The sequence below is a fragment of the Aptenodytes patagonicus genome, chromosome 5 (genome assembly GCF_965638725.1).
Source record: "Aptenodytes patagonicus chromosome 5, bAptPat1.pri.cur, whole genome shotgun sequence".
In the NCBI taxonomy this organism is placed as follows: domain Eukaryota; kingdom Metazoa; phylum Chordata; class Aves; order Sphenisciformes; family Spheniscidae; genus Aptenodytes; species Aptenodytes patagonicus.
Genome location: NC_134953.1, coordinates 67,484,612 through 67,507,667, shown reverse-complemented (window position 1 = coordinate 67,507,667; position 23,056 = coordinate 67,484,612). Strand labels below are relative to the sequence as shown.

General features: G+C 41.8%; 1 protein-coding gene across 2 annotated transcripts in view; it reads right to left on the bottom strand.

Moving 5' to 3' along the window:
- Positions 1-23,056, bottom strand: part of PIK3R3 (phosphoinositide-3-kinase regulatory subunit 3) — an 87,866-nt gene that overhangs the window by 8,014 nt on the left and 56,796 nt on the right. For both annotated transcript variants that reach the window (XM_076340286.1, XM_076340287.1), the window contains 8 exons: positions 11,812-11,923; positions 7,081-7,179; positions 5,438-5,618; positions 4,491-4,616; positions 3,573-3,715; positions 2,242-2,418; positions 1,314-1,388; positions 795-965 (listed from right to left, as the gene is read on the bottom strand). In XM_076340286.1, coding sequence (XP_076196401.1) covers positions 795-965; positions 1,314-1,388; positions 2,242-2,418; positions 3,573-3,715; positions 4,491-4,616; positions 5,438-5,618; positions 7,081-7,179; positions 11,812-11,923 — 1,084 coding nt within the window. The remainder of the gene's footprint in view (positions 1-794; positions 966-1,313; positions 1,389-2,241; positions 2,419-3,572; positions 3,716-4,490; positions 4,617-5,437; positions 5,619-7,080; positions 7,180-11,811; positions 11,924-23,056) is intronic.

The window sequence follows — 23,056 nt, the reverse complement described above, 5'->3', positions numbered from 1 at the left end:
GTTATGCCATCCCTTTGCTAGCTTGTAGTGTGATACCAAGCAAGCGAAAAGTATCTGACGAACCCATCGCTTCAGTGACTGTGACAAACAGTATCTTGAACATAGCAGATACTACAATCTTCAGTTACCTTGAGGTGATATACCTTCACATATTCATTTCTTGGACTTGCTTTCAGAAGCAATTAACCTCATGTGAAATAAATCAGTGAAAGCCATTTTGCACTCCAGAATAGGCTTGAAGGGTTTTTAAATAATGGAATCAAAGTACTTCTGACCTCCATTACAGCAGCATAAATGAAGTGAAACACAAGAAATCAATACAAGGCTGTGTGAATGTCAAAAAATACCGCTCACAAATAATGTCTCCTCTGAAGCATCACCGTTATCTTAAACATACAAGAGAAAGCATCTAGAGTTGGCCATGTCTGAAAATGAGAACGGAAGATGTTACAGCTTTACAGCTCTGTTTTTCTTCCTCCCGCGTGTCCCTTGGCAGGGAAGAATATGGGAGAATTCAGCCTTAATTTACTTATGACTGTAGAGCTTCAAGTTGGGATACTTCAGAATTTTGTACTAGCTGCTGTGGTGACTGAAGAGACTGCTAGGACTAAAGTTATTACACATTCAAAGCACATGTTTGCAACAAAGCTTTTACCATGCTAGTCCTCCTGCAAACATGCAACATGTTCCAATGGGTAGGCCTAGGCTAGGCCTGACTTTTGATCTCCAAAATAAAGAGCTGTGGTAAATATCTATGAATTGAGTAGTTAGAACAAAAAGGAAAATAGACTTACACCACAGAACAAGCATAACATCCTTTCTTGCTACTCTCTCGAATTAAAAATGCTCCATCAGGTTTCCCACAGAGCAAGTCTTCTGCTTGGATACGGTTGAGATCCCCAACAAACCAAGTTTTCTCATCATGATGTGGCAAGTTTTCATCTTCTTCATTCACAAAGTACGTGCTGAAAGAGAGGATAAATTTAACTCAACCAGTGGTCAGTAAAGGAGTTAATAAGCAGAGTGATTTATTTTTGCAGAAATCAAAGAAATACCAGAACACACCCAAATTGGGAGGTCAGGCTCTTAATAGAGAGATGTTAAAGGCTTCAACTTAGAACTTAATTGTTCCAACCTTGTTTAATCCTAAATGCTTCAGCTTCCCCTAGAGAATTTCTCCCTTTTTCTGCAGTCCTTCCTTTTTCTATAGTCCTTTACTGAGAAACTGGTGTTTCGTATTACCAACCCCCAGAAGAGAAAACACTTATTAATGGAACACTTCTCAGTAAAATTGTATGTATAATGACACTTACTCATCAATATTTTCATTTTTGATCCCCAGCCAGTCGTTTATTCGCTTCTGTCTCACCCCTTTGTGATTGAGCCATCTGCCAGAAGAGAAGAGCATTAATACGTTACTTCAGAGTACATGTACGGGTTTTCTTACTGAGCAAGCTGAAGCTCAGACACAAGGTCCCACAAAGAAACAGTCTGCAGCTTAGCTTGTTCTCCAGTAACAAAAGCCATAGAAAGACCACAGATTCCATGAGTGCTTCCTTGCATCGTCTTCTGAGATGCCCCCTTTACTGGGCAAGAGCAAAGAGAAACCATGAAGCAATCTCTTAAATGGAAAAAGAAGAGGGTACAGCTGAGGAAGAGGTACTGCCTCTGCACAGTGCAGGCCAGAAAGGAAGTGGAATACAAATTGTGACAGCTGCCTGTGTCTCTTGGGAAAACAAACTGGGTATTCCCACTGGCTTCTCCTAACCTCCTAACATCACCTTCTGAGACAGTGTGTTTCCCTCTGTCTTCTGCCAGAATCCTAGTGCACTGAGTCCAGCCCAAGGACATTAGGAGCTGGGTAACAGGGGTGTCAGTGAAATCAAGGGTGGGTACAAGCAACATCCGCCACACCTAGCACAAAAAGTACTAAGCTCTGTTGTATCAGTAGGCACAGGTTTTGTTTATAACTTATTTCTCTTAAATGTTTTATTTACAGGAGTTGCAGAATGTGCACTAGTTGAGGCAGGCTCTTTTAAGTCTGACAAGAGCATAATAAAGGAATGAAGTCATGAAGAGGCCAACCAATTACTCAGACATCCCATGCCAGAATGTAGTACCTTAGCACTCGCAGAACTTTGGTTATGAAAAGAAAATTAAATTCCCATTATCCTGATAGAAACAGTCATTAATCAGGTTAATCAGAGACACTATTCTGAAGTACAGGTCAGGTTTACTTACACAAGATACTGATCTCTGATTTTGCGGAGCTGAATTAGGTCAGGCTTGATACTATTCATTTTCTTATCAGTCTCCCTGTTGTCCAGAGCTTGTTTCTTCAAATCTTGTTCCAGGCGCATTTTACTATCATGGATCTCACCCAGGCGTGATTTTAATTTTTCATAGTTCATCATTATCCTGCAAACAAGTGTAATATTTGAGAGGTGAGGTCAAACCAGTCTAGAAGGACTGAACCTTACCGGTAGCACTTACATAAGAGTATCACAAGAACTACTGTAACAGCAGCTCCTCCCTTTGACCACCTCATCTTAACATGAAAATTACTGTAAGAGTGCCAGAAAAGACCTCTTGCCAGAAGACCTACCACCCTTTTGCATAGTTTGAACCTTCAGTTTACCTTAATATATTTCCTTCTGGCAGAGATGCAGGAACAAATTATCTCTAGGAGGGTAAACTAGAACAGATTCCTCCTTCACTGTCAGATTTATTTTTTGATATATCAATTATGCAATCCCACCATAGGTATCAGTACTAGCAAGATTTCAAATGCAGACTTCAATTACTGATCAAGAGTTACCAGGAAGTAACACTGCCTGTCTCTTCATTCAAGATCAGTTCACAGGTTTGGTACAATTCAGGAAAATAACGTATTTCCCTTGTTAATTGCTCTTTAGTCAAAATGAAGCACCACAATCGCATAGTAAGATTGTTACAGGTAACTGTTTTCAGTCTAAAAATCTTCTTGAGGTTACCCTACCGCGATTCATAAAGCACTGTGTCAAGTTAGGCATTACACCTGGCATTTCTTCAAAGGCCCAGATACAGCTTTTTCTGCTAGTATCTTCACAGAAGGGCAATTTCAAATGAGGCCCTTACTGAATTTGTTTGATGACCACTATACACTACCAAGTAGTGGCAATTAAATACTCATCTTCTTCGAAAGTGACTGACTATGGACTATGAGATTTACCAGATCTATGCCCATTTTGCAGTTCACAAGTAAAGATTTTTCTGAATTATATTCTCAGCAAATCCAAATAGAAGTGGGATAAGCAAATGCAGCTAATTATTACCTGATCCTCATCACAGTATCTTGATTTACTGAAGTTAAGAGAGAATAATCCAGAGATCTCCCACCTCTTCTGTCTACAATGCAATTCCCCGACAGAAGAGGGCTTTACTGAAAGTTCAGACACCGTGGGGGAAGGTCTCAGAGTAAATACTGAGTTTAAAGTGTTTTATATGATGCAATATTATATAAAAGAATTTCATGGGAGCGTCAATGTGGACACTAGTTCTTCCTTGTAAGCAAACACAACCTGAGAGCCTACCGTTCAATTTCTTTGTCATTCCCCTCCCTGCGAAATCGCTCAATGTACTCTTTGCTGTATCGCTCTTGTGAGTGGCACTGTTCCTCAAATATCTTAATAGTTTCATTAAATGCTTCAATTGCGGTCCTCTTCATCTGAATTTCCTATGTGAGGAAAGAGTCCATCATTTGTTCATGATACAGATGACAACGCAAGACTCAATTATGTTCCCTAAATTGAGCGAGAAGATGAACTTTTCTTCCCCCCCCAAGTCAAAGTGTGATTAATCAGTTATTTAAATTTAGTCAAATGTCCGAGTAGAGTCAGGGAATTACAGGGAAGACTTATTCCCTGTACGTCTACTCTCCTCCCCCACACAACGCTCTCTATTAGGCTGCAAACCCCTCAAATATTTTAGTCATATTTTCCATCTTAGTTTGCAGGAAAACTGCCAGCAAACCTCCTCCCATATATGAACTATCTTATTTTACAAGAAGCAGTCCAAATACTGTGTTCACACTTCTTTAATGCATAATATCTGGTATCTGATTTGAACATGACTTCATAAAAAACCTGGACAAACCCCTCTACAATTTTCACTGCAGCATACAGCAGCTGGAAATACTCAGCAGCCAAGGAAGAAGTTTGCAGTGCAAAGCTTGCAGGTGATGGCCTTCTCCACTGCTCTACCTTATACTAGGAAGCTCAGTTCCTCTTTCTTCCTTGCCCCACACCATACCTCTAGGACTATCAGCAACAAGTAATGTTCACTGTTTCCATCAACTTTGAAACCACCTTGCTCTATTCCACAATTTACTAAGTTCTTCCTTGTATTTTCTGACCTTGGACTGCCGTATTAGCTGCAACAGCTTAAAATAATTTTCTTTACTTTTTAAACAACAAGAAACAGACTCTATAGATAGCTAGAGTAAAACCAACCTGTGATGTTCTGGTATATTCTTCATACAATTTGTCGTACTCTTTACTCTTTTCCTGATACTGAGCATGGTATTCTTGAAGCTTTTTACCTACTGCATCTATATTATCTTCTTTCACCAACTGATCCTGTACATACAAAAAAGCTATTAAGTCTTTGAGCAAAGCAGCTTTTCCTTAAGAGTATTCGTTTGTCCACTTATGCATATTTGCATTTTACAGCTATTAGCATCATTTTTATAATCAGGTTTCTGCAGAACACAAACCGTATCTAAATCCCCTTTCCTCCATGCAACAAGTTCCACAGTTTACAGACAGTAGGAACTGGAACTATGGGACACCAAGAGCTATGCCAAAATACTAAGCTTCCAAAAAACACACTCCAGCTTAGGTCTAGGATTGCTATCCCCTACTGGAGAAAGGAGGAAATTAATTGCTTGGAATTGGAAGGTAAAGATCAGAGTATTTTTTTCCCCAAAAGCTCTGCAGTTCTTTTTCCTTAATGCAAGACAATGTCTCAGGCTACTGAATAAAACTTTAAAAAATATTCTTGAAAAATTTAGATGTCTATGCACAGAACGAGCAGCTGCATGGCTCATATGTGCTTCAAGGGCAACACTGTCTAAAACAGCGCCCTCTGGGTTCATAAGGGTCCAAGGGGGAAAAAAAGGCTTCTCGGGCTCAAGTCTACTGCGTATAAGGGTTTCACTTCTCTATTGGACTGCTCGGATGGAGACTGGAAACTTGATAAAATGAAGAAGCTTAAATGGCTAGACAATATGGAAGACCCATTATTATAAGCAAAGTGAGGTCAAATGTGAAAACTCACTTTTTTTTTCAGTTTAAAAAAAAAATCAGGCTTCACGTAGATAGAAAACAAAATCATATACACATTTGCAATTTTTTTCTTGTCTGCACTAATAGCTATTGGGGTCCGATGAAGATCTTACCTGCTGGTACCGGGACACTGGATACATCAACTTCACATCAAGCTTCGGGTTATACTGAGCCAGAGACTCATTGCGGTAGTGGTTAATCAGTTCCACAACTGAACTAAATGTCAGTGGATCAGAAAAGCCGTATTTTCCATCCCGATGATAGATCTTTATCAGTTTATTGTTGCCACCCTTCCTGTAAAGTGGTACAGTAACTTAGAGGTTTTACTGTGTACCTCCTATCCCTCTTCAACAGTAAGGCTGCTAACAAAAACACCAGTGAAATTCCTGGACAAGTGGCTGTCTGACACTGTACACCTTCATAATGATTCTTTACATACTAGCAGATATTGGTAGTTTAAGAGTCAATACACACAGAATTATCAGCCGGTATTATTTGAACAGGAGCAAAGCCCAAAGTAAATCTCTTCCGATGTGTTCATTCTGGAGCCAGCTTATGGTATTTAAGACCTAGCTTTGCCAGAAGTTTTGCAAGGGAAAAGGAGGATGCTGAAGGCTGAATAAAGGAGCCATATGAAAACCCAAACCCACAATTTCCTGCAATTTGGGGTCACTAATAGTATACAACTGAGTATACATTTATACAGTGATTAACAAGTCTTTTGAGTTATGGATGCTAAGACAGGATATACAAACCTAAACAAAACCCTTTGAGGATTACAAGATGGTTGTAAGTTTAGGACTTTACATTATCCAGATTTATACATTCTAGTGGTTTCCACAAATATAGTGCTTATTTCTTCCTTTTTTCACCAGCAGACTGTTTAGACAATATCCTGTCCTTCCTGCACTCTCAATTTTGGTTCCTAAAGACATCTGTGTTTAGCAAAATAACCAAATCATGCCAAACCTTAGTGCACAAGCCGTGAACTTCAAGGCAGAAGTCAAAGCAGAATTTAAACTACACCCTTGGGGTCAAACCTGCCATTAAGACAATGGAATTTCATGGCAAGATCAAATATCTACCATATCATAGCAACTCCCAAAGGTGTGCTACAGAGGCAGCGGCTCATGCACCTTGCCTGTTTGCCTCAAGCAACCAATCTTGGGAGCCTGGCAGAAGCAAGCGGCTGGACAGGCTGGGCAAGGTACCAGCAGCTAGTCACATGAGGTCTGCTGCCTAACTGCAGTAGACAGGGCTGGGGCAGCTCTGGGAAGCCTGCCACTTGCAGGCAATTTTAATGAAGAAAGGAACATGGCTCCAATTCAATATTTCCTAAACTTTAGATCAGAAAGCACAAGATACTCTTTTTACAGAGTCACTGTTCAATTCTCCAGAGCTGCACACTGACAAGATATTCAACACACTCCTATTAATCAAAGCCCTAGTTTATAAATACCTTTTACCTTAGCAGTTCTGAAACTATGAAGCACTACTGAGTGGCTCTCCTCCCCGAGTCCCATCTAATCTACACAGATATCCTTACAGTGGTGTTTAGTGAGGGACAGGATTCAATGCACAGAACAGAACCAACTATCAGACCTGGCTATTTATTTGCTCATTCTGTGATCTGCAGTACCTTTGGGAATGTCTCTCAACTTGAGCCATGTCAGCTTTACACAGCCACTGCTGTCATTGGTATAGCAACTAGCTACTCAGGGTTTTACTATGTGAACTACAACTGCTCAATGCTTACCGTAATGTCAGAGTGTAGTCTCCCTGCATCTTGGTTGATGCATCACGCACCAGGAATGTTCCATCTGGCATGTCTCGTAATTTGTCATTTACTTCTTCCCTAGAGAATGGAAAGGAAAGCAAAATTAAAAGCATTAAGGACACGATCATCTTTGCCATAGGTATCAGTATTGGAGCCAGCAACACCAGCATGCGTAAGGAGTTCAATCTTCAGAATATCAGGCCATCTTCTTTCATACTCAGGCTCTCCAGTCTTTTAGGGCATCTAAAGCAAGTCTGAACTTGTCTAATATACTAAAAAATAGCAGCTGCAGTCAACTGCCACTTAGGAAGAAGTCTCTGTTTAAGCAACAGTAGTGGCTGTGTCTCAGAGTTCACAACCTTTCCCCGTAATCTGCTCAGGTTTTAAAGTCCACACTGGAAACAGGTGCCCTTTGAGAAGCCAGTCCTGACCTCTTAAGAAATGGTCTCTAGCATCATAGCTCAAAGGTGTCTAGAGTTTAGCAGTTTTAGTCTCAAGAGACTCGTTATTGGCTTAACTCTGATCTTATTTACAGCAGTTTTAAACCACTACAACCTTGCTAGCTTCAGTGCAACTTTTCCTTATTTACAACTGAAGCAAAAGGATACTCAGTCCAGAGCTTTAAAGCTAAATCAAGAAACCTTTTAGTGAAAGTGAGTACCTGTAAGCATTAAGAAAATTATTTCAGCTGAAGAGTTAAGTGTCTTGCCAGGTTTGACCATCTCACCCAGATTACATATTTCACTTTAGAACAGCTCCCTCACAGGTTCTTAGAAGCACTAAGCACTTTTCAATACAATCATTTGGAAACTGAAGTTTATCAGGTAGCCTCAACGTTATCTAAGTGAGGTAGGATGCCTACTTGAATCTTACAAAGAAAAATCAGTAGCAGCTTTTTTTGCTCAAATACTAAGGAACAGAAGTATACTTACAAAATACCCTTAGTTTTGATTTAGCTACCTGAAAACCATTCTGTTAGTAAAACTGACTCCTATTACGTGTCATGTGCATATCTGCTTACTCCTCTCAGAACATATTACACATTGGACCCAGTTAACTCAAATGGCCTTCTTTTTGAATGGATAGATATGATCTAAGGGCTTGGGCTTATGCCTGCAAGTTGCACCCTGGAGCTCGTGACAAAATTTTCAGCACAAGTTCTTGACTGAAGAACATGGCTCCTGCCCTGACAGCCCGATGCAGTCCATACCTGCTGGCCATGAAATTAGGGTCATAAATAATTCCATCTTTACATGTGTGTGTATCACATTTTAATCTCATTAAGGTGAAGCTCAAGGGCAGCCTGGGCTGCAGTGACCACGAAATGGTGGAGTTCAAGATCCTTAGGGCACCGAGGAGGGTGCACAGCAAGCTCACTACCCTGGACTTCAGGAGAGCAGACTTTGGCCTCTTCAGGGATCTGCTTGGTAGAGTGCCATGGGACAAAGCCCTGGAGGGAAGAGGGGCCCAAGAAAGCTGGGCAATATTCAAGGATCACCTCCTTCAAGCTCAGGAGCAATGCATCCCAACAAAGAGGAAGTCAGGCAAGAACGCCAGGAGGCCTGCATGGATGAACAAGGAGCTCCTGGACAAACTCAAACACAAAAAGGAAGCCTACAGAGGGTGGAAGCAAGGACAGGCAGCCTGGGAGGAATACAGAGAAATTGTCTGAGCAGCCAGGGATCAGGTTAGGAAAGCTAAAGCCCCGATAGAATTAAATCTGGCCAGGGACGTCAAGGGCAACAAGAAAAGATTCTATAGGTACGTCAGAGATAAAAGGAAGACGAGGGAAAATGTGGGCCCTCTCCGGAATGAAACGGGAGACCTGGTTACCCGGGATATGGAGAAGGCGGAGGTACTCAATGACTTTTTTGCCTCGGTCTTCACTGGTAAGTGCTCGAGCCACACCACCCAAGCCGCAGAAGGCAAAGGCGGGGACTGGAAGAACGAAGAGCTGCCCACTGTGGGAGAAGATCAGGTTTGAGACCATCTAAGGCACCTGAAAGTGCACAAGTCCATGGGACCTGATGAGATCCGTCTGTGGGTCCTGAAGGAACTGGCGGATGAAGTTGCTAAGCCACTATCCATCGTATTTGAGAAGTCGTGGCAGCCTGGTGAAGTTCCCACTGACTGGAAAAGGGGAAACATAACCCCCATTTTTAAAAAGGGAAAAAAGGAAGACCCAGGGAACTACAGGCCAGTCAGTCTCACCTCTGTGCCTGGGAAGATCATGGAACAGATCCTCCTGGAAGCTATGCCAAGGCACAGGTAGGACAGGGAGGTGATTTGAGACAGGCAGCACGGCTTCACCAAGGGCAAGTGCTGTCTGACTAAATCTAGTGATCTTCTGTGATGGAGTGACTACATCAGTGGACACGGGAAGGGCTACAGATGTCATCTATCTGGACCTCTGTAAGGCCTTTGACACAGTCCCCCACAACATCCTTCTCTCTAAACTGGAGAGGTATAGATTTGATGGGTGGACTGTCCGGTGGGTGAGGAATTGGTTAGATGGTTGCATCCAGAGGGTAATGGTCAACGGTTCAATGTCCAGATGGAGACTGGTGACAAGTGGCATCCTGCAGGGGTCCGTATTGGGACCAGTACTGTTTAATATCTTCATCAATGACATGGACAGTGGGATCGAGTGCACCCTCAGCAAGTTTGCAGATGACACCAAGCTGAGTGGTGTGGTCGACACACCAGAGGGACGGGATGCCATCCAGAGGGACCTGGACAAGCTGGAGAAGTGGGCCTGTGTGAACCTCATGAGGTTTAACAAGGCCAAGCGCAAGGTCCTGCACCTGGGTCGGGGCAACCCCTGGTATCAATACAGGCTGGGGGATGAAGGGATTGAGAGCAGCCCTGCCGAGAAGGACTTGGGGGTACTGGTGGATGAAAAGCTGGACATGAGCCAGCAATGTGCGCTCACAGCCCAGAAGGCCAATTGTATCCTGGGCTGCATCAAAAGAAGCGTGGCCAGCAGGTCGAGGGAGGGGATTCTGCCCCTCTACTCTGCTCTGGTGAGACCCCACCTGGAGTACTGCATCCAGCTCTGGAGCCCTCGGCATAAGAAAGACACGGACCTGTTGGAGCGCATCCAGAAGAGGGCTACGAAAATCATCAGGGGGATGGAATACCTCTCCTATGAAGAAAGGCTGAGAGAGTTGGGGTTGTTCAGCCTAGAGAAGAGAAGGCTCTGGGGAGATCTTATTGCAGCCTATCAGTGCTTAAAGGGGGCTTATAAAAAAGATGGCAGCAAACTTTTTAGCAGGGCCTGTTGCAACAGGACAAGGGGGAATGGCTTTAAACTAAAGAGGGTAGATTTAGACTAGATATAAGGAAGAAACTTTTTATGCTGAGGGTGGTGAAACGCTGGCACAGGTTGCCCGGAGAGGTGGTGGGTGCCCCATCCCTGGAAACATTCAAGGTCAGGTTGGACAGGGCTCTGAGCAACCTGATCTAGTTGAAGATGTCCCTGACCAAAGCAGGCGGGTTGGACTAGATGACCTTTAGAAGTCCCTTCCAACCCAAACTATTCTATGATTCTATGAATCTAAAAGCCACTCCAATGTGATTTGTACTGCATTAGCTCCTGCCATCACGTGCACTGTTAATTGAGGAACAAAGCCAGTTGATAAACTGATACCAATATTGAGCAGTTTTAAACAAACCCTGCCTAGTGGGTTTTATGATCAGGTTTTGTCACTCTGCTTCGATTTAGAATTAACAGAAACATATCACTGCCAAGGCCCTTTAAAAGCAAGATCTATGCGGGTTTGCTTTATAAAGATAAGGGTGGTACAATAAAGATATTAAAATTTTATTTCCCTTCTCAGAGCTTCAGTGAACTACTGTGGCAAACACGCTCTTCTTGCCGCTATCTGAGAAAGTGTTACAAAGTATTACGTGCACTTGTTTGAGCAATTCCTAATCACACTCCCAGCATGCTCATGTTTTCCCTTACAGTTCCAAATTCTAGACTCTTCAGAAGTGCCTTAAGAGGGAAAGAGATGACTGGACACTTCAGTTCTTTTATGCAATTAAGTATATGAAAACTGGCACTTCATTTTCTGAACCTAACCCAAGCCATCTATTTTCTCAAGCACATAGAAAAGGGTTTCCTTAAGAGGTAAAACTTAATTTATTTGGTATGTGTCTGTATCATCTGCTCAGTATAGCTGGTGATGGTTAGCATTTGTAAGAGCTATTTTTATACCACCATGTAATAGAAATTAATACAGATGAAATTTTAACCAAATGTTAAAGAAACCAAAAATAAGAATGCAACTCCTTTTATTCTGAGCAAGCCTCCTACTGAAAGTTTGCTGAACTGCATACATCCCAGCATTGTATGCTTATAAAACCTTATTAGCTAGCACATTCAGAAGTACTTTTCTTTTGAATGAAGTAATTTTCTCTTTTTTTTTAAAGTCTTTGTGTATCTGGAGAAATTTAGAAACCCAAAATAACTGTCACCAAGACAGGCAATATCTGCATCAGAACAGTAACAACTTAAACACAAGTCCTGAATCCAGTCAAATATTTTCATTTAGGTGCTTTGCCAAGTATAGTCGTGAAGCGTTTCCCTCCTATAAAATGCTGCCTGAAATAGGCATGTTCTTTTTCTCTTGAATTCTAACACACTTATTCTATTTTTAATAATATATATTAATATATTTTAATTAATGTTTTAGTAATATTGCTTACCTTGAGATGTCCCCCCAGTACCACTCCGCTTCCTGCAGAGAGAAACTGGAATTGTCCTTTATTCCATTTGTATTGACTGGAGTCATTGGTTTGGGGGGCTTTGGAGGAAGAGCTGAAAATGAAGAACAGATTAAAGGAAGGTAAACGGGAAAATAATCACTAAACTGTTAATGAAATATGACAGTGAAAAAGCGAGAGAAAATGTGCATCTTGAACTTGGATTTCAAGCTCTCTCAAAGTAAATGGAATTTGTAATTTTTAAAGAATTTTGAAGTCAACAGCTGCACTGTGATCCCAGATTTCCTAGTGCTCAAACCAAACACATGCTTGAGGGAGGGGAAAGGGATGGAGTATAAGGAAACATGAGTTTTTGTTAAAAGCAGGACTGGCTCAGGCATGACTACAAGGGCAATCACCGCCTAAACTTCCAAACAAGTTACAAAGGTGTACTGTGTTTGAAAGCCACAGCATGGAGAGCACCATGCACCACTATGGAAAAACTCCAGTTGCTTGGGCATCACCAGTCCTTATGGCAACCCATAAGAGCAAACAGGTGGACTCTTCTTCAGAGGGAAAAACGCTGCTAGTGAGAGAAGTGGTGGCTGGGCAGTGGTATATCCATCAGAGACCCAAGGTTCACATTTCACACCAGATTTGCTGTTTAGGCTCCCGTTAGGAACAAAAGCTATGACTCTTTGAATACTACAGGACATGAGGTGATAAAGGAAGGTGGTAAAGGAAGGGGCAAGGGGACATTATAATAATGTCTAATTATTATAATATCTAATTCTAATAATTAGACATTATTAGAATGCCTGCACCACTTTACATAGCTGATGGGTTTGCCACAGGACAGGGGATGCTACAAATCCCCAAAAGACAGGCAGAACTGCACATCTGTAGGCCTAGTGCATACCCGCCCAGAATTCCCCTATTCTGAATTCAAGGCAAACAGGCTTTTACTTCCATTCTCAAAATAGGTTACACAATGTAAGGGCATACAACGCACTGAAGCTTTTTCTATTTGGTCAGTTTTTGCTCAAAAAACTTTATCACGGTCTTGAACATAAGCCCTATATCAGGAATAATTCAGCAGCCACAGGCATGCTTATGTATTGGTAGGGACTTGTCTGTCAGCAGAAATGCATTACACTATTTTCTTTGAGAAAGATGTCTTGAGTGCTCTCCCCTGCTTTGCAGAGGCTGAACGCTTCATCAAGAACACTACCACTGAAACTGAGCATTCTTCAGGCATTTCATGAGACAGCATTTTAGAGGGGCAGGTAACATTTGAATTCAAAGTAAGAAAGCAGCTACACATATTGATTTGCTACTAGCACATTTTTAAGTCAGACCTTGAACATCTGTGCTCCCAGCCCTATGCCCTAAGCCATCAGATTACACAAGCATCAGCGAGCAGGCCTGACACACACTGACAACAGCCATCTTTCAGACACACACAATGCCAGTGTACAAGCAGAAATACCAATAAAGGGAGCAGAAAGAAGATTTTGATCTCTAGCTCCAGTGTGGAATGGCTTAACACTGAGAGGTGTGCTACTTGGCACCATCCATCTGCTCACCCCTGAGACACACCTCCCACATTAAAGAAGAGAAAACAGTGTTCCAACTGCAGTTCCAAATACCATTTCATGTTGCATATCCGACACAGTAACTTCACTGTTCTCAGACAAACCAGTAGAAACTTTAATTGAGCCAATCTAAACTAAATCTGAACCTTGACCCAGACGTTTGCACCCTGGGGTTGCTGACCAAACACCTGATTCAGATAGCAGCATTCATTCTGCAGGACTGAGCATTAAACCATAGCATACAGGTTCTTTTTATGGGGTGAGCTGGGAACTTTCAGGTGTGCACATATCTAGTGAGGCAATAACAGGTCTTGTTATAAAAGGAAGGTGAAAACCTTTGGTTTCAGTGAAGTAGCTTCCTGGTTAGGAGGCTTCAGTTACTCCTAGCTCAACTACTACAGTTGTTTGTGTAGCACGTAAGTATTTGTACAAAGCACCATTGAGAGTAAGACAGTTCTAATCCTACTTTGCTTCAAGCTCCCAGCCCTATCCCACTTCTGTGGGGTCAGAGGAGCATATATCCAGGCTAAGCGTGTAGAATCAATTGTATTTACTGTGCCCTATGCTGTTCCACCTCCCCCATCCAAAGTTCCTGAATTAGGAAGCATCTTCAGGTCTTCCCTCCTCCCCACCTCACATGTGGGCTGTGCTACCCTACACACTCTAAGCAAGCGACAGGACAGACGCAGCAGTTCTGAGTTTCATCAGTGTCTGCACATGGCAGTAAATCTGAGCTCAGAAAACCTGTAGATGTTCTGATCTACTCCAGAATCTTTTGTAGCTTCTGAGTCACCAACAAGTGCATGAAGGTTCATGTAAAAAACACACAACAGCGTGGAGAATTCTTAGAAAACTATACCAGCACCAGCAATTATTTCACTGAGTCTTTCAAGTTAAGGCTTGGATGTACCAAAAACTTCCAGGTATTCTACACTGTAAAAGCCTGTTTTACACTGGTAATAGGGGCTTTCCAGAAGAGGCTTTCAAGTATTCTCTAGAGTACTTGAATACTTCTCTAGCCCTCCTTGTAAGATTAAGTCTTGCCTCTTTATATACTGTGGGATTATTTAGCAGCTTTGTTCGGGCTCACGCCAAAGCACTGGGCACAGAAAAGCAAACTAACAAAGACCAGAAAGGTAAGGAACAGGAGTTTGGCATATGGACACAGAGCACTAGACATTACACCAAGTGTCCTTACTACAGGTGGAGGTTTTTCCTTCTTTCCCTTAATAGGTAGGTATCAGTTCTCACTATCAGGGGGTTGTCTGCAGAACTTCATTCTGCATGACAAAATTGGAAGGAAATTCTTCCAGGGAGAAGAATAAGGCTTGGACCAGTTCCTGTAAAACCTGACTCATGGAAGCCAGTCCTTTTCACAATAGACTTTTGAAAAGTGCTTTTTAATAGCTTACACATTTTAAAAATACAAAAGTATCTGCAAGGGTGGATCCTGTTTCCAGAGAGCTATGGATCTAATTCTTTACTTTCAATACTTTGAACTCTTTGAGTCATAGTAGATTTCTCCCGTCTTGGATACAGAACCTGCTATTGCTTTACCCAGTAGACTAACATGCCCATCCATTTCAGTGTTTCTTGGCTACCCTCTCAGCCTGATACGACTGTAGTCTGTACAAATGGAGAACTGAGCACGAAGGTAGTTTAAACCCCACAGCCCAGAACCTGTGGTGACACAAGAGGAGCATTTTGTAATAGCATGGCAAGTCTACTGTAACAGAGCAGCATCCACCCTATTGCTGTTCTCATAACACTGGCCCAATGGGTTGCTAAAAGAGGCATCCTAAAATAGTTTTTACTAGTACCTAGACAGTACTAACCACCCTGCTAGGAGAAATCCTGTGGTGTTTCTATGAGAAGCTATGAAGAGCCTTAGAGTCTACAGATTTTGATTTAAATTAAAAAAAAATCCAGTTTTATATACCTTACTTGATGAACATTAGAGAGCTAAAATCCTACAGTAAAGTAAAATAAGGCTGGCTTGAAGTCAACAGAAATGCTTTCAAGAGCAGCGGTGTTTCTTTCCATGTCACTGGGTCCAATTCTGATCTAGCCACAGGCATAATCTTACTTTATCTCAAAACAAGCTCTGATTAGAGTGAACGATCCTGATGGTTTCTTGTCTCCTTTTTCCTGGGAAAGAAAGAACATTGATCTCAAGTGATTAACAGCACAACAGATCTATCTGTTCTAATAAAGAACTTGCTGTAGCACCAGATACACAAGCATCCTTCCCCTACCATGTCTCTAGGACAGCTTTACCGCACAGATCTTTCCAAAACCCAAAAGGCAACAACTCAGCTGGACCCTTCCACTCCCACATGAGTGCATTCCCAAGACCAGGTTCAGCCCTCAGTGACCGCCTGGCATGCAGCAATGAGAGCAGACTGGCTCTCCCTCACACGTCAGCGGGCATCTCTGGTTTTTCTTTCTTTAGCAACTCTAGTGCCCTCTTTCTGGCTTCCCCAAGCAGCCTAGCTTGAGCTAAATCCCAATCCCAGATCAGTGTCACTTAGAAGGCGGGAAATAAAAAAAGAGCTGGTGATGGAGCGGAGGCGGCGGCAGCCAATGCCGGCCAGGCCCAGGATCGGATGTTGCTGACGTCAGGGCCCGGAAGGCTGCCGTGCCGGCTCCAGCAGGTAGCTTCAGCTGAGCTGCTCCGCAGAGCCGCAGCGCAGGTCCTTAGAGAGAAAAGCCTATTGATTAGGCTTTGCCAAGGTAATTTTTTTGATGCTTTCTTGACTGCGTAGAATTGCTTTTTAAAAAGGCTACTCAAGATTTAACTGACTTGATTCCCTGAAATTCAAACCACCTCCAACACCAAGACAACCAAGAAGGCTGGCAAGTGTCTGAAGTTTAGCACCGTTGTATTTTTTTTTAATTAAAGTCTCTTGTAGAAAATAGTAGCCTATATTAATCCTGAATTTAACTTCAGCGAAGTACACTGTGACGTCCATGAGATACGCAGTTTTCCCAGTCAGGTTTTGACTCAAAAACTTCACAAGTGTACATGATCTAAGAGCCATGTGTGAGGGTTTTCAATAGCAGTAGTTCAGGAGGAGTAAGAAAAGAATGCCTTGGGTCTCCAAGCGCTACATCCCACAGAGCATCCAGTCAAGCAGTCATTTCTTCTCTCGCTGCAGTATTTGCGTACAAGATAAACCTGCCAGTTAATTAAACTCTAATTTGCAGTTTTAAGGCAGATGCCACTTATTCTAAGAATGGCTCCATAACTTATTTCTTCCAGTATTTTCTAAGAGCTGCAGGCCAGATACTTAAAAGCATAGCAGGTTTAAATGCAGTATTAACTCTATCTTACTGTTACAAATAATCACAACTACCAAGTACTCTGATAAAGTCAATTTTAAGTCACTCAGCACTTCCATGAGCTTGTTTACTAGCCTTCTTTCTGATGCTCTCAATCTACTCTCCCTCCGCATTGTGACAAGCGGAAAACAGATCAGAAGATTTCTGAGATAGTTACACAGCTTCAAAAAGGCTGACGTACAGTAGATACCCTACAAACTGTAACATAAAGCTCTAGAAAGTGTCATTGCTATGGAAACATGCAAGTAATCCACAGTTAGGCCAACTAACATTTTAATGACATAGTCCTTAAGGACAGAAGGGTTTTCCCTTTGGAGGTACAGATGAAGACTTGGAATGAAAATGCAGACTAGCTTTTTTTAAAAATAAAAAATCTCCCCAATCTTTAACTGCTCTCTGTAGTCTCACTCCATTTCTAACACTTTTCTCAATTTCTCTAACACTTTTAAGACAAAGCCTCAAAATCTTTCCCTCCTGCAATAGTCCTGTACTTGTCCCTGCTGCACAAGATCCCCTCAAGACACCTGAGAAAAAAGCATCTGCTGAACAAAGGTGCTTTTTGCACACCATTTCCATGAAATTGTGTACTACGCGTGCAAGCCAGAGCAGTAAGGCACCATGCTTTTGCAGAGATTTTCCAGCTGACAAAGAGGAGGGTCGTGCGCACCTGCTGACAGCAGTTCATTCCCCACCACTGGCAGGTAAGTTATCTTGGCAGCTCCACATCTCAGCTCGTCAGTTCTCTTGCCAAGACCCCTTTCGTAAAGTACCGAGCACCGATGCCCTTCAAAGCTGCCCTTCCTCAAAGGGCAACTAACACACACTGAGAACTCCTCAAGGGACAGAGAAGGAAGCTACTCGATCGCATTATTGCTGGCCACAGAACCTCAGGCATGCTCACATTTTTGCTCTCCTCCCCCAAAACAGGCGAGATGCCAAAGAGTAAGACATATTCAAAGACTTGAAGTCTTTCAATATCTCATTACAGAAAACAGCAGACAAGTTGGCAGAAAGCCAGGCAGGCTTCCAATGAAAACACTCCCATTATAGCTTTGCTTGTGTTTCTGTGAACTTTCATAAAAACCAACACCTTTAAGAAATATTTCAGTTTTGATTAATTGGCTTTTTTGATAAAGATCTGTTTTGTTTGAAAACTCCCCAGCTATCCAGTCCTCTCCCACACCTCCCAACCACTGTTTCACCTCCTAAAGCCTGCCAGACTTCTGCTGCACTCGGTTCTTCATGAGCATCCACAGCTACTGCACAGGTTAAAAGATTATCTGCTATGGGACACCTGCAGAATGGTGGACAACAGCGATTGAAGAAGAGGCTGGCTCAAATTCAGAATTCTTTTGGGCATTTCACAAGCACCCCTCACTAGTTTGCAAGGCTTGTTACTTCACATGCTGAGACGGAAGAAATGGAAGATGCTCGCTGTCAGATAAATGACACTGGGATCTTTGACTTCTGTATTATAAAGTAACACAGCATCTCGTCTTCATTCCAGCCTTTGCATGAAGTTGCAAAGACAAAAAACCCTCAACTTCCCAACTATTTTCACTGCTCGATGAAAAATGGTTTTCTTTTCAACCCAGACCATAGTCTAACAGCTGCGAAACTACAGCAGTGTCAGAGGTTCCGTGATCAACAGGGTTGAGATGATCGTCCCAAAGTTAACATGAGGAAGATAAAAAGGATAAGCCCTCCTTTACCTATCAAGCATAATTAGCACACTATTAATGAGCTGGATATGTTTTAGAACTTTTGCCATGTTTCATCACTCAAAGATTGTCACTACCCAGCATCACATGCTCGGCTCACTTCAGGAAGGAATAGCTTTATCTCCTAGCCAGTAGGCCCAGGCTTTTACTAACTCTTTGGATGAAAGTCTGCGGCAGACATTTTATTGTCTATGAAAATCTGAAATATTCGATAAGAACAATTGTACTTTATAGTATCCAATGTCAGGTCTAGAAGACTTTACAATAAAAATAAATATAAAATGCAAGGAACAAGTAGATTCTCCTTTTTGCTTATTAACTAAAGCAGTTCTCATCTGCCTTGACAGAAGAAATACCACAGCATGTTTTCTACCCCTCCATAGGTAAAGTCTTCAAATGGCTATTAAAACATACTCTTTGGTCGATACATGGAAATAGATTTTTGGGTAAGAGTAAGGAAAACACAAAATTTAGCATAAGCACAGAGCTACAGTGATTGAGAACAAAGAACTAGCTTTTCATTGTGGAACACGGAGAATGAAGTCAGGCCCAAGCAGTGACACACTATGGCTAGGAGACCTACCAAAGCCAAAAGAAAAAGCCCTTTTAAATAAAAACAGCCCAGGGCTGTTTTCCCCAGATATTTTAAAGACTAACCATCCATCCAGGCGCCAGGTACAAACCTCATAGGAGAACCAATTCACAGAAATAATCAGCACTACTGAGAAGTTTGCCGCACAAGAGCCTACTTAAAAATAATAATAATACAGCTGTAAATACATGCGAGACATGCTGCTCTAAGCAGCATTTTCTTTCAGCTTACCACAACCTCACATCTTTCAGAGCAGCATGTAAAATTGTTCCTCATACAGGACCTGTCCTTGTGCCGTGTCAAACTATTTTCTCGTTACCAAAGTAGAAATATTTCAACACCACCTAAATTGCTAACAGAGCGCCATCTAAATCATGATCAAAAGGTGCATTTCAAATCAACACTCCAGAAGAAATTTGAAGGTAGAAAAGTATTCAGAGGAACACTGTTGTGCGTTGTGTCACGCATCATCTTTTCTAAGAACCATGATCTTGAAGGAAGTTCCATCAAGGCAGAAGTCCCAACCCATGCAGTCCTACGCAGTGCCCTCAGCAGAAGCTGAGATTCAGAGCAGATGTGGAGTAGTCTAGCCAGGCTCAGACTGCACAGCCATTGTTCATGCTGAGATCTCAAGGTATAACAAAAGAAATGGATTCAATCTCCTCACTCGAGTACACTGTGATCTTCAAAATATTTTATGAAATCCATTTCACAACAGCAGTTTGACTTCTTTCACTGTCCCAAAACTTATCAGTGAGACTGTACCCTTCGAAATGGAAAGGATCTTAAACATTCATCTCATTGATTCAAGCTTCCTTGTATCCTTCAAGAGACTACTTTTGGAGACAGGAGATGAATCAGAGTAAAGATGCCCCAAACACTGAAGACTTCTAATTTGACACAGGGCAGTGCAGCATGAGTACTGACAGCCTGGGAAATTTAATTGCAATGTACAAATTCAGGTTGTAACAGACAACAGAACTTACATACACAATATTGCCAATGAACTTCTCATCCATCTCACCCCTAAAACATTTTCCTGGGGCAGGTGTTGGAGTGTAAGCCCTACTGCCCACACTCAAAGGAAGACAACCCCAAACAGTGGGCTGTGTTCCCTCATCACAGCAATTTTGCTCTAGCTCCATTGCAGCAGCTCTGGTTTTGGGTGTTGTGGGTTTTTTTTGTTTGGGTTTTTTTGAGGGGAGGGATGCAGCAGCTCTAGTTTTGGGGTTTTTTTGTTTGGGTTTTTTGAAGGGAAGGATGCAAGGAAGGAAAGAATTCCTCCAAAAGCAAAGATGATCATGTGCAGCATCAGATTTTAGGGACTACAGAGGCTGAAATTTAGGATAAGGCTACAGAAGGTAAAAACCCTGAAAAAAGGGCTCCTGTGCATTTTTCTCTTTCATGGGGAAGAGGAGGAAAGTAACAGAATAAGTAGTAGCTAATAGAAGGAAATGGGAGGTTTATGTTTGGAAGGAGAAAACTGACCTGAAGTACAAAAGTCCCAAAGTGACACCAAACCAAACCTCAAGTTATTCTGTAGTGAAAAAACAAACAAGATGAAGGGGATACGGATTGACGTTTTTTGATTTGTCCAAACCCACAAATTTTTGTGCTGAGAAGCATGACGTTTTTCAAGCCTTTCCTATACAACCATGCATCAGCTTTAGGGATATCTGATTTTAGAAGTAACATTCCTATGAACTATCATTAAAATAACATTTTCCCAGTTCACAAAAACTGGTAGAGAGTCTGGGCAAATGCTGGAAGCAGTTGAAGTATTTCATCTCCTTTTTCAAAGAGCACTGGATGGAAGGTAGCCATCTCGACGGTGCCACCGGACTCAAAGCCAGAGAAGAACATGGATCCTGTTTAGTCACAGGAAAGCTTCAGAGCGCGTTGTGCTTCGGCATCAGGATTCACCAGGCAGCTGGTCGGTGTCCAGCAGGACAGCTGGGGTCCTTTTTGGAAAGGGCTACAACAGGCACCACTTGAATTTTGCTTCTTTTGAACTATATGAATTCTTATAAAACTCCCTGTATATGGCCACTTTTCTTCAGAAGAACTAGAAGAACTTAAGGTACTGGAATATATTCACTGAAACATTGCAAAATCTTTGCCTATTGAGTGGAGGACACAGCAAAGATGAAGGACAGTGAAAATCTCTTCTAAAGAGGTAACATCCGCTCACATTGTTTGGGGACCCAGCACCAGCTCATATGCTGTAGTTTAGATTATGTGGAGAAGAGAATTCTTGCTTACTTAGCTATTGGGCAGATTTTAACCTGTCAGAAGAAGTGAGATAAAAAGCAGAAGAAAAAGAAAATCTGACTCATTTCCAGAGGGGCATTTAGTACATGAGCAGAGACTGTTCTTTAAGCATTACTCAGCAACCTACTTTACGAAAACACGTTTCCAAAAGTCCAGCTAGAACACACCTATTGCTTTAATGGGGCCAAAGTTTTACAGCAACCTGTTTCAACACAGTTCACAGTCTTTTTGACAATAATAAAGCCGAAGCTTTAAAACATACAGGGAATGCCGATAAAAATATTCTTTATGCTGCTGTTTCCAGTGTTCTCTAGTTCTCTGCCCAAAAAGTGACTCACTAAACAACCAACATGAGATGATGTAAAGCACCCAACTGCTTTTAGTACTGGGTGCAGATGTGTGTGACCGGCTATGCCTCTATGTTTTCCCAAGCTGTAGAGCAAAGATAAACCTAAATAGCTTCATTCTGGAATAAGTTATCACGCAGGCAATGGCAAAGACAGAAGTCAACTCTGCTGCTTGGGAAAACAATGTTCCCCAAAGGAAACTCCAAGAAGAGCCTTCTCCTTTTAAACAGGTGAGGTAGAAGGAAGCAACACAGTGATTAACTCCTGTCAGGTATAGGCATCATGCAATACACAAAATTGTTCGGAACAACAATTGCAGAAGTAACATTTGCTGCAGGTTTTGCCTTCGAACATGTGAAGAGCTTGGTTTCTTCTCAGAACATTCTCCCATGTTTTAGTTTGCATAAACCTACAGCTTTACAGAACACAGAGCTGAACAACTCCCTTCAGCAAGCTTTCTCTCCCCAACTATTTCTACATCATCTGAAAGCCTACTGATAAAAATGTCAGCCTTTTAAAACAGGCTCTCCCATCTCAAGCAAAACATCATTTCACTTTCTATTAATGATGCTATTTTTTGTGTTCATGTATTTAATTGAAAGCTGATGAGTGATATTCTTTAACAGTTAGAGCCATCAAAATGAAAACCAAATGCAAGGAATGCAAAAGCAAGCCTGAAAATGCAATCAGAAATAAAAAATGGTTACAGCAGTCATTAAATGAAAAGGCCAGTAGAGAAATCTAACTGTAACAAGAACAGAATACAAGCATTTCACATCACTGTTCTCATAGGAGCTGAGACTCCAATTCAAAACATTTTCCAGGATATGCAGAATACAAGTGACTAAGCCTTATTTATTCCCTGCTCTACCCCAAAACAGTCTGCACAAACTTCCCTCCTGTAATAAGGAAACTCACAACCCCCAACATCTGCTTTTTTGGAAAAGTGACTTTCAGCAAGACTTAAATTTGCATCAAAGACAGTTGCTGCTACAGTGCTGCTGTCTTGATTACATGCACTAGTAGAACTACTTTTTTTTTTTTTTTAAGATGTGTAAGAGCAGAACTTTTCTTTGATAAGCTTCTGGAGTCAGCTCAGATAAGCTGAAGGACAATACTGACGATGCTATTAAAATTTGCATCTGTTCTCCCACTGGAAAACTAGTCAGGCATAGACATGCAGTGTTCACCTACATCTGGCTACTGCATACCACAAACCCCATTTGAGAAGCCACATTCAGTTTCCACTATAACATTGATAATGATACAGCAGGACTGGTATCCGAGTAAACACTGCCCTTGAGATCAGAACCCTATGTTTTCCAAATTACAATTATAGTATCACTCCCCTAAAACAAGGGCTGTCAAATTGTATATGAG